Source organism: Pteronotus mesoamericanus, unplaced genomic scaffold (genome assembly GCF_021234165.1).
Source record: "Pteronotus mesoamericanus isolate MK-2021 breed Mesoamerican mustached bat unplaced genomic scaffold, CSHL_Meso_final scaffold_167, whole genome shotgun sequence".
Classification (NCBI taxonomy): Eukaryota; Metazoa; Chordata; class Mammalia; order Chiroptera; family Mormoopidae; genus Pteronotus; species Pteronotus mesoamericanus.
Window position 1 is genome coordinate 24,523,045 of NW_026555308.1, and position 11,201 is coordinate 24,534,245.

The 11,201-nt window shown below is 40.6% G+C and overlaps 1 protein-coding gene across 1 annotated transcript; it reads left to right on the forward strand.

Annotated features, from left to right (window-relative positions):
• Window positions 1-1,070: 1,070 nt before the first annotated feature.
• ZNF394 (zinc finger protein 394) lies at window positions 1,071-10,768 on the forward strand. Its single transcript, XM_054589344.1, has 3 exons — window positions 1,071-1,746; window positions 4,483-4,603; window positions 9,690-10,768. The coding sequence occupies exons 1-3, from the start codon at window positions 1,294-1,296 to the stop codon at window positions 10,766-10,768; spliced, it is 1,653 nt and encodes a 550-aa protein (XP_054445319.1). The 5' UTR covers window positions 1,071-1,293.
• Window positions 10,769-11,201: the final 433 nt, after the last annotated feature.

An 11,201-nucleotide genomic window follows, 5' to 3' on the forward strand; every position in this document is an offset into this window, starting at 1 on the left:
AGATTCAGTGTCTTGTTACTGCACACATCCTACAAAACCAAATTTGGTGCATTGCTCTGAAGAAAGACCATATTGAGAAAAATAAGTAACAGGCTGCAGAATATGCTAAATTTTTGGCCAAGAGGATAAAGGAGGCCAAAGAAAAAAATACCAGGAACAGATTGCCAAGAGACGTAGGCTCTTCTCTTTGAGAGCTGTTATCTCTGAGTCTGAGTTTGAGTCTAGTCAAAAATGAGATTTTCTAAGTAACAAATAATACCAAATGTCTTTTTTTTTTTTAAATGAGGGAGAGGGAGTAAATGATAAAACAAAGAGTTGAGCTTAGACTAGGGCAAAATCCTTGGCAGCTATGATACTGAGTGTGAAGGACTGCAAAGGAGTTGGGAGAGCCTAATGTCAGGGTCCGGGATGACACAATCTGCTACAGATTTATTGCCTATAAATTTATCTAAACCATGTTTTAATTGAAATACGTCTTCAGTGACTTAGACTCTTTAAGTTTTACTCTCCCCTGTGAAGTCTTTCACTGTACCCTCCCCTACCAGGGATGGTGGATTGTGTCTACCTCTGGTTGTACAAATGTACACTGTATACACTCTCCTGTAAGAATTAAAGTGTCTGTCTCAGAAAACTGAGCAACTTGAGGACAAGGACTATGCCTTTACCAGTTTTGTAAGAATATCTATGGTGTCAAGCATGATGCCTTAGCTTGTATCGATAAAAGATACTCTACAAACTTTCCTTGTATAAACGAAGACCACATGGGTGAAGAATGATTGTTTATTACTCATTGTACAGCTGGATTTTCAACTTTTCCTAAAATAAAACTTACAGACTTTATTCACAGTGTGTTAAAAAATTACATTCAAGTTTTAAAAGAAGAGTATCAGTTCTGGAACCGGAATGACTATAATCTCCACAAAGCAAGGTATACATCCCTGCTAGGGGTGAGACGGCAAACCACCAAGATTCACTTCAGTCCTCCAGGGCGCCTAGAGAGCCCCGGAAATGCAAGGGAGGGTGGGTGCCTCGGGAAGTCTGTGACATAGTTCCGGCCTGGATTACTAGGTTTGTGGGTTTTGTTTTATTTTTTAAATTTTTTAAAATCTTTTTTGTCACGAGACGAGGCGGGTCCTAGGTGGCCTATCTGCAGGTAGGAGGGCTCCTGCAGGGGGTCAGGTGGGGTGCGCGACTGTTTAAGGACGGACGATGAGTTCCTTGGCTTTTTGCAGGGTTTGATCTTTTTTCGCCTGAAGGCAAAACTCCGGGAAAGTCGGCACGTGCCGGAGTAAGATGAGTTCGAGCTTAATCGCAAGTCAAGGCAGTGATGCAGAGGCGGGGGCCTGGGCGGTGGCTGCGGCCGCCAGGGGCGCCCCGCCGCCCCTGCGAGATGGACTTTTGATAGTGAAAGTAGAGGAAGACTCACCCGGCGGTCAGGAATCCGACCCTCCCGTGGACTGTCTGGATCCCGAAACTTGTGGACAGCATTTTTGGCGGTTCCGTTATCAGGAAGTGGCTGGACCTGAAGAAGCGCTGAGCCGGCTCAGGGAACTTTGTCGTCGTTGGCTGAGGCCTGAGATGCACTCCAAGGAGCAGATCCTGGAGCTGCTGGTACTGGAGCAGTTCCTGACCATCCTGCCCCCGGAGCTCCAGGACCGGGTGCGGAAGCACCACCCCGAGAGCGGGGACGAGGCTGCGGCCCTAGTGCGGGCTCTTCAGAGAGCGCTTGGTGGGACGTCGCTCCAGGTGAGGAGCGAGGGTGCTGGTGGGTGGGCAGTTGGGGAATAGAGGTGTACGGAATGCTCTGAATTTCAGAAATGTTTTTCTTCCTTATTACATTTTGTATAAACTTGGGGGTGTGTATACAACTTTTTAAAAAAGATTTTATTTATTTTTAGACAGCGGCGGGGAGCGGGGAGGGAGAGAGGGAAACCCCTGTGTGGTTGCCTCTAGCGCGTCCCCTACTGGCCTGCAACCCAGGCATGTGCCTTGACTAGCAATCCAACCCTCAACCCTTTGATTCTCAGGTGGCGCTCAAGCCACTGAGACACACCAACCAGAGGAAAAGTTGTTTGTTTGTTTTTTAATGGAACCCGCAACCTAGGTATGTGCCCTAACAGGGAATGGAACAACAACCTTTTGATATAAAGGTACCACCTCCAACAACTGAGCCACCTGGCCAGGGCTGCATAAAACTTTTTCCTTTCCATAGGAAAAAGTGACAAATCCATCCAGGATATGATTTTTGAGTTATAGACCTCCCAGCGCAAAACCTGCATGGGAGTATTGTTTATTGTGAGATACCCTTTTGTCTAACTAGATTATTGGGAAAAGAACGATGTTGGGATACTACAAGAGCAATTCCCCCACCACTTTGAATGTGAAGATCCCTTTTTGCTTTAAACGATTTGGCGACTCCCTCCTCTAAACAGTTAATAATAGTACTCGAGAAAAGACAGAGAGGCTGGAAGTGGAGTTAATTATTGATCGTACGTGATTAAACCTCCATAAAAGTCCTAATTATATGGGTTTGAAGGATCTTCCAGGTTGGTAGCACATCCATTTATTGGGAGAGCAACGTGCCTCAGCTCCATGGAGACAGAAGCTTCTGAGCTCGGGACCCTCCCAGACCTTGCCCTATAGGTCTCTTCCATCTCTGTTTCTGAGTTATAGCCTTTTATAATAAACTGGTAATCAATAAATTGTTTTCCTGAGTTCTGTTCTGGAGCAGCTCTAGGAAATTAATTTTGAACCCAAAGACAGGGTCAAAGGAATCTGATCTAAATAAAGCTGGTCAGAAGCGGGTTGTGTATTTGCAGTTAGGTGCTGAAGTTGAGGAGGGGGCAGTCTTGTAGGAATGACCCATTAACCTGTGAGACCTGAACCGATCTCCAGGTAGGTAGTCTCAGAAGTGAGTTAAACTGTAGGATACAGCTGCTGCTGGAGAATTGCCTGACATGTGGAAACACACATCTGATATTAGAAGTGAAGCAGTGTTACAGTGAAGTATTCAGAGTATTAAAAGTAGAGGAGACCAACGAGTGTGGTTTTCTTTTACACAAAGACAGAGGAGTGGTCCCCCAGAGGGGGAAAAATGTACTATGCTCAGGTGGTGGAGACAGGAGGCACAGAACATCATAGGAAAGACCCCAGAGTGGTCAGGAGGCAGATGACAGGAGGTAGGGAAAAGTTTAGACCCGACCGCAAATTGGGGTTTCAGAGGAAAAGGAAGGGCATGGCATGGTAAACAACAGGACTGGTTAGTTTAAATAATTTCAGTCATCTGTAAATTAGAGCAGTGGTTCCTAGTTGCCTGATATCTTACCTTGGGATGATTAAGGCAGAGGAATCTTACTTCCTGGAGTATGCAGGCCAGATAGGGAAGTTATCTTCCCTATCTGGATTAACCAGCCCCAGCTGAGCCCTTGCCCTCTAATAACTGGCTGGTGCCATGAGGCGCAGTCTCACCAGCCAAAAAGTTTTTGTTTTGTTTTAAATGTTTTATTTATTTATTTATTTATTTATTTATTTATTTATTTTTAGAGAGAGGGGGATGGGAGGGAGAAAAAGAGGGAAGGAAATATAAATGTGTGATTGTCTCTCACGCACCCTGTACTGGGGACCTGGCCCGCAACCCAGGCATGTGCCCTGACTGGGAATTGAACTGGTGACCGTTGTTTGCAGGCCCGCACTCAATCCACGGGGGCCATACCAGCCAGGGCTTGCTTTTTTTTTTTTTTTTTTTTTTTAAGGTGTCAGAATATCGTAAAATAAAACATAACAGGGAAAAAAATTTTTTTAAATACATTTCCCTTCCCTGTCATTGAGTGAGGGATACTTAGAGCCAGTTTGTGAGTCATCCCTGGAACCTAGACAACCATCTCCCTGCACCAGTTTTAGATTCTTCCCTTTCTAAGAAATGTAGCTTTACCTCCTGTGAATAGTCAACGTACATTTAGATAAGCCATCTCAAAAGATCATCTTGTTGGGTAATCATCTTATTGTGCAGTGGTCAAGGAAGGGAAAGGACATTTTACTGAGTACCTGGTATTGGTGAGGTACTTTCATCTTAAGACTGATATTTGTATCCATTTCACACATGAGGAAACCCTCACAGCCAGCATTAGAACTTAGGACTCTGGTTATCTGTACATTTTTAGTGTATATCAGAGTTCCATTGAAAAATCATAGTGATGAAACTCAAAGGAATATTTTGCTGTTACCCCAAATTAGTGTAGACATTCCACAGAATGGCTTTTTGGGATTACAAGAGAATGGCAGCCTCTGTCTTTGGTCACTTTGAAACTCCCCTATCAATATAAGATTCACTGGTAAAAACTCATCAGCTATGTTTATTACTTCATTCTCAGTGCTTCCTTCTCAGTACTGGCTGACTCCTCTGGAGTCTGGCCTCATCCTGAGACTAGTGGTAAGGCTCTCCTGGGACACCAGGTGCTCATGGGAGGTCTTCTTTTGTTTTAGGACTTAGTGAAGGTCAAGGATGTGTCTCTAACCTGGAGAGAGTGGGAGCATCTTGACCCAGTTCAGAGGGACTTCTACAGGGAGAACATCCTGAAGGACTATGGGAACATTGTTCCACCAAGTAAGTGCTGTGTCTTTGCTTGTTTCTAGCTGTGTGTCATTTGTGAAAGGCTTGCTTCAGTCTGATCCCTAAGCCAGTCTGCCATTCACAGACATAGGTTGAGAGCCTTAGGGTCACTGTCGTGACCTAAGACCTTTCTTTTCTATCGTTAGGTGATAGATTCCGCTTCTTGTTTTGATTAATTTTTAATAAAATACATACAGGAAAGTATAAAAAATTAATGGGTACCTGTTTGTCCACTACCTAGGTTTATTGGATTTTAACATCAGACATACTGGCTTCACTTTTTTTTAAAAATAAATATGTTACAGCTATAGGTGAAGCCCTTTGTACCCTCCATGAAGGCTGTTTCCCTTGCTCCTTTTCCAGAGGTAACCAATATGTTGTTGTGGTATTTATCATATCCATATGTGTTTTATATTATTTCTATTTATTCATGTAGTTGCTATACATATGATTATATATCTGTATAAATGTGTATATAAACATGTGAACATGTAAATGTGAACATATATATTATTTTTACATATTTTTATGGTATATAAATTATATCACTGTGTGATTCTTCTGCACCTTGCCTTTTCCGCATTACATTTTTGAGATTTATCCATGTTGATACATGTAGCTCTAGTTAGTTTATTTTAACATCCATATGTTCATTGTAGAACATTCCAAAATTCATTTATCCATTCTCCTGTCAGTGGACATTAAGGCTTCTAATTTCTCACCATTACAAACAGTATTTTACTGAACATTCTTGTGTCTTTCTTCCTGTGGTCATATGTAGGAGTCTCTGAAGAGAGTATACTTAGGGATATTTGCCCATCTTGCTGTCCAAAAGTATACCAGCAGTATATAAAAATCCTTTTGTCACATACTTGTCAACATTTGGTGTCCAGCTGATGGCCTGATGTCTTAACACAGTAGGGCAAGTATTCCTTTTAGAAGAAGAAAAAAAAAATTTTAAGTTTGAACAATAAAATGGCAAAAAATACATATCAAGTGAATCTGAAAAACAAAATAGTGAATGAGCAGAACAGAAGCAGACTCAGAGATACAGAGAACCTGTTGACAGTTTCCATAGGACAGGAGGGCTTGGAGGGATCAGTGCAAACGGTGAAGGTTGTTGAAGGGATTAGGGAGTACGAATTGGTTGTGACAGAGTAGTCATGGGGATGTAAAGTACAGCATAGGGAATATAGTCAGTAATATCCTAATAACTCTGTATGGCGTCAGGTGGGTGTGAGATTTATCAGGATGATCACTTAGTAAGTTGTGTATGTCTAATCACTGGGATGTACACCTGAAACTAATATAATATTGTATGTTGACTGTAATTGAAAAATAAAAAGTGATTTATATTTTTAAAAAATATTAGGTTATGTCATGCCTCTGCTCCTCATTTCACACACAGTAAAAGCCTGTGATGCCTAATGAGACATGATGTGACATGGCTCTGTGACCTTGCCAGCCCATCTCCTACTCTCCCCTTCACTCTGCTCCAGCTCCCCTGACCTTGTGGCTCCTTGACTATGGCTGGCACCTGTTTCATGATCTTTGTTCTAATTTATCCCTCTGTGAGGAATATTCTTCCTCCAGATCTCCACTCAGCAAATTCCTTGACCTCTTTCAGCTTTTTGCTCAAATTGCACTTGTCACAATGAGGCCTGACCTGACCACCATGTTTAATACTGCAGTTTGCCTTCTCCTACACTGCTGACTGACCTCTTGCCTTGCTTGACTCTATTCATAGCATTTATTACCCTGTAACTTCCTATATAATTTACTTTATATATTGTCTGACCACCACACCCAGAATGTACACTCAACAAAAGGAAAGATTTTTGACTGTTTTGTTCATCAATATACTCCAAGTGCCTAGAATAGTGCCTGGCATAGAGTAGGTGCTCAATAAATACAATTTAGATTAATTAATGAATGGTATCCAGTGGCTTTAACTTGCCTTACCCTGATTTCTACTGGGTAAAAATACCTTTCAACTATGTTTTGGGCTTTCTGGTTTCTTCTCCTGTGAATTGCTTATTTATATCCTTATTTCCCCTTCTTACCTCCATTATATTTTTTAAATATTGCTTTGTGGTTCTGTATATGTTTTGATATGAATCCGTTATTTTATTGGTTATATAGGCGGCTTGTCTTTTCATCCTTGCGTCTTTTGTTACACAAATGTGAAATTTTTAATATGGTCAGTTTTTTCAATCTTTTACTTTATGATTTGTGTTTTTCAAATCTTAGGAAAATATCAGGCCCTTCTCAATCCTGGTTCCAATTTTGCAGACACAACTTTAAAAAATTTTTTAACTCTTTTCAGTGTTGTTTATTTCTAAATAAGATGCTTATTCTGCTATTTTCCCTGAATTTCAGTTATTATCTCTTAACTGCCTACCAAGGAAGACAAGAGTTCTGTCTCCTCAAAATGCACACATTTAGCAGTTCAAAATTCTCTCATTAGAAATGAGATAAATCAATCTTTTGCTCATTAATATAGTTTCAATATTATGCCTGTATATATGCTATCTCTAGTCACCCACATGTTGAATAGCTTTCTTTTACAGCTTTTGTGCTTTTTTAAAAATAGTTTTTCCTGGAGTTAAAAATGTCTTATTTGACATGTGCCTACTTTTCTAACTACTGAACACTAGTTCACCCATGTTAGAAATGTAAAACTCCTCAGTGTGTTCATATATATCAGATATGCCATCATTTTCCCTTGGAGAGATTCCCCTGAAGCTTTCTCTGCTCAGTGTGAATAGGCTTCTTCTCCAGATCTATTACACAGTTGTTGGCCTACAACTTTCCTTCACTATCACCTTGGAAATTTCTTTTTTCTTTCCTGGATCCCATACTATTCTCATGTGATTTTACCCCCATGATTTGATGGAAAACATCTAGTGTGTTCCAGAGAATATATATTTAGGAGTTAAATTTTTTTGAAACTTTGTGCATGTCAGAAAATATATCTTTATTTCTCTCTCGTATTTGTATTATAGTGTGGCTGGATATAGCATTCCATGTTAGAAATAAATTTGCCTTTTAATTTTGAAGACAATATTCTAGCTAGCTTGCCATGTTGCTATTAAGAAACCTGATGTCACTGTGATATTTTATCCTTATTGTACAATCTGTTCTGTGTAGAAGCCTTTAGAAGCTTGTCTTTATTCCTGCTAATGTGAAATTTCACAATGGAAGTAGCTTAGCATGAGGTGCTTTTTCTTTTCCCCCATTCATTGTCCTGAGTAGTTGGTAGGCCTTTATAATACAGACAACCATGTCTTTCAGTTTTGAGGAATTTTTTATAGTATTCTATTTATCTACTTATTTTTATCTCAGTTTTACTGTGTTGTCTTTGGTATTTCTTTCAGTTGGATGCTGGCACTCATGGACTGATTCTGTAAAGTCCCCCAGCCCCCCTCCCATTTCTTTATCTTTTGATTCACTTTGTAGATCTTAGCTTTATTTTCCAACTCTTAAACTGAAACATTTTTGCTTTCATTAATATTTTCAAGAGGTTTTTTTTTTAAAGATTTATTTATTTATTTTTAGAGAGAGTGGGAGGGAGAAAGAGAGGGAGAGAAATATCAATGTGTGTTTGCCTCTCACATGCCCCCAGCTGGAGACCTGGCCTGCAAACCAGGCATGTGCCCTGATTGGGAATTGAACTGGCAACTTTTTGGTTTGCAGGCCAGCGCTCAATCCACTGAGCCACACCAGCCAGGGCAGCTTTTTCTTCTTTAACTATTCTTTTTCCTGTAGCCTCCTTGTTTCTTGTATGCAGTATCTTCTCTTATTTATCTGAGAATGTTAATTATAGGTTATTAAATTTTCCCGTTTTACTCATTGTATGTTTCATTGGTATTTCTGTTAGAGAATTTCTTGAAATGTTAGTGATCTTTTGCTTTCTGTTTGTATTTAACAGTCAAACATAAGAATTCTGACTGGACTCTGTTGGGGTAGGACTTGTGAACTGGGGTGATGTTCGGTATAGGCTTGGCCATCAGATGCTTAAGAATTCCCTTAGGTCAGTGTCAGTTGGTTTTTTGACCTGAGCTGGTAAGGTTTACCATAGAGAGATTTTTCAACAAATACTTTATTGACTATCTGCCGTAAGCCAGGTGCTTTTCTTGATGGGGATACAGCCTATGAAATCCCTGCTATAAAAATTTCTACCCTTTCCACCTGGTGTGTATTAGCTTTGGAGCCAATGGTTTGAGTCTGAGGAGAGGACAGTACATTGAGGTTCTACCAATCAGTATGTCAATTTTCACTTGATTGTCTTGATACGATGGGTGCCTGTCACCTGTTCTTAGTTGTGCCTGATGTCCCTGATACAGAATTTATCCGGTTCAGCCTTCCTGGAGATTAAACTGTAAGAAATCTGGATTGGGGGTGGGGGGCAGGGGAACCTGTTATCTTGACTGTTTGTTCCTTTATAGATTTTCAGTCAGTCCTAGATTTATCTCCCAAACAGACCCTTGCTTTCAGACATTGGAGAAACCTGGTATGACTACTACTGTAACTAATCTCTTGAATAGAATTTCTCCTTTTTTAATTATTTTTTTTAAATTTATTGATTTGAGAGAGAGGAGAAACATCAGTTTGTTGTTCCACTTACTTATGCAGTCATTGGTTGTTTCTTGTGTGTCCTGACTGAAGATCAAACCCACAAGGATGGTATATCAGGAGAATGCTCTAACCAACTGAGCTAACAGGCCAAGGCCTAGAATTTCTTTTATTAAACCATTCATGAGACATAGGATAAAAGCTAAACCACCTCTCTTGACAACCCTTCCAAATTTGCCTGTTGTAATAAGGCAACTCATACAACAGTGGAATAGTGCAGGGGATAAGAGATGGGTTGGTGACTGCAGGCAGAGGTATAAAAGCAAAGAAACAGGGTTTGGACAGGAAAATGTGAGCACATCTGACAGGTTAACTAAAGCAGTTTAACTTCAGGAGTGGTTTAATGGGGATTAAAAAGGTTATTGGGGCTGTTTTTCTGCAAGTACTTGTTTATTTCATTCTTGCACAGGATGAAATGTCAGCAGTTTGTATTTTAATATTTCAGGTTTGGAAACCAGAACTGAGAACAAAGAGTTGATTCCAAAACAAGAAATTCTAGAAGTAGAGCCACAGATGCAGCTACAAGAAGGGTCCCAGAGGAAGGCTCCCTTGTTATCCAAATGTGGTGATACCCATGAGAACAGAGTAGAAAAGAAGTCAGGAAACCTCTCATTGCTGAAACTTGAAAACTCTGCTGAAGAGCAAGGACTCATGAGCATCTTGGATCTCAAAAATGGTCCCACAGAAGAGGGAGACTCCAAAAATAATGAATTTGGGAATAGTTTCAGAAGTTCAAACTTGGTTCTTCATCAGTATGGCCTGGCAGCAGAGAGGTCCATTAATGGTGATGAAGGTGGCGACAAGTGCAAACAGAGTTTAGATACGGTAAAAATTCAAGTGGTGAAGTCTCACAAATCTACTGACAGTGAGGAAAATTTCCATACTTCAGGCCTTTTTAAGACCCAGAGGCAGCTCCGTGAAGAAAGACCTTATAAATGTGATAACTGTGGGAAGAGTTTCAAACAGCGTTCTGACCTCTTGAAACACCAGAGAATCCACACTGGTGAGAAACCCTATGAATGCCAAGAATGTGGGAAGAGCTTTAGTCAGAGTGCTGCCCTGATTAAACACCAGAGGACACATACAGGGGAAAAGCCATACACATGTCCCAAATGTGGGGATAGCTTCAGACAGAGCTCACATCTCAATCGGCATCAACGAATCCACATAGGAGAGAAACACTATAAATGTACTGAATGTGGGGAAACCTGCCGTATTTCCAACCGTTTCAGACATCAGAGAATCCATAAAGGGGAGAGACCCTATACATGTGAAGAATGTGAAAAGAGCTTCAAACGGTGCTCTGACCTCTCTAAACATCAGAGAATCCACACTGGGGAGAAGCCTTATGGATGTTCTGTCTGTGGGAAACGCTTCAGTCAGAGTGCAACGCTCATTATACACCAGAGAACTCACACTGGAGAAAAACCTTATAAATGTCTTGAATGTGGGGAAAGCTTTAGACAGAGCCCACATCTTATCCGACACCAAAGGATCCATAGAAATAAAGTCCCATCATTTTGACATGATTCTGCATGAGCTGTTTTATTTTTTCCTTTTCTTTTTTCATTGCCTAGAAACTACATTCTCTGGCTTTGGAGTATTTCACTCAATTGTGCATTGTATTTCCTTGGTCATCACACCCAAAGATAGAGTCAGTCTGACTTAGTCTCAAGAAATACATATTCATAGAGTTTTGTTATGAAGGAGAAACACGTAAGTTGGGAGCCACTCTGACAGATGGTTCTGTGGAGAAGACTTTGGAGAAGTGTGAGGGCTCACTTGTGACAGAGTTCTGTTGTTGTCTCTCTACTCTTCCTACCTCTGATGCTCTTGGACCAAATCATGTGCACTCCAATTTCTTCCCTAAGAATTCATTTTAGGCACTTAGAATTAACTTTCTATTTAGATGACAGAGAGGATTTCAAATATTTTAACATCCAAAGTACCTTATACA

Bases quoted from the DNA above. Each gene is read 5' to 3' on its own strand.
- ZNF394 (XM_054589344.1), top strand. From the start codon at position 1,294: ATGAGTTCGAGCTTAATCGCAAGTCAAGGCAGTGATGCAGAGGCGGGG. The intron at 1,747-4,482 runs GTGAGGAGCGAG...CTTTTGTTTTAG, and splicing joins TTGGTGGGACGTCGCTCCAG to GACTTAGTGAAGGTCAAGGA. The intron at 4,604-9,689 runs GTAAGTGCTGTG...TTAATATTTCAG, and splicing joins TGGGAACATTGTTCCACCAA to GTTTGGAAACCAGAACTGAG.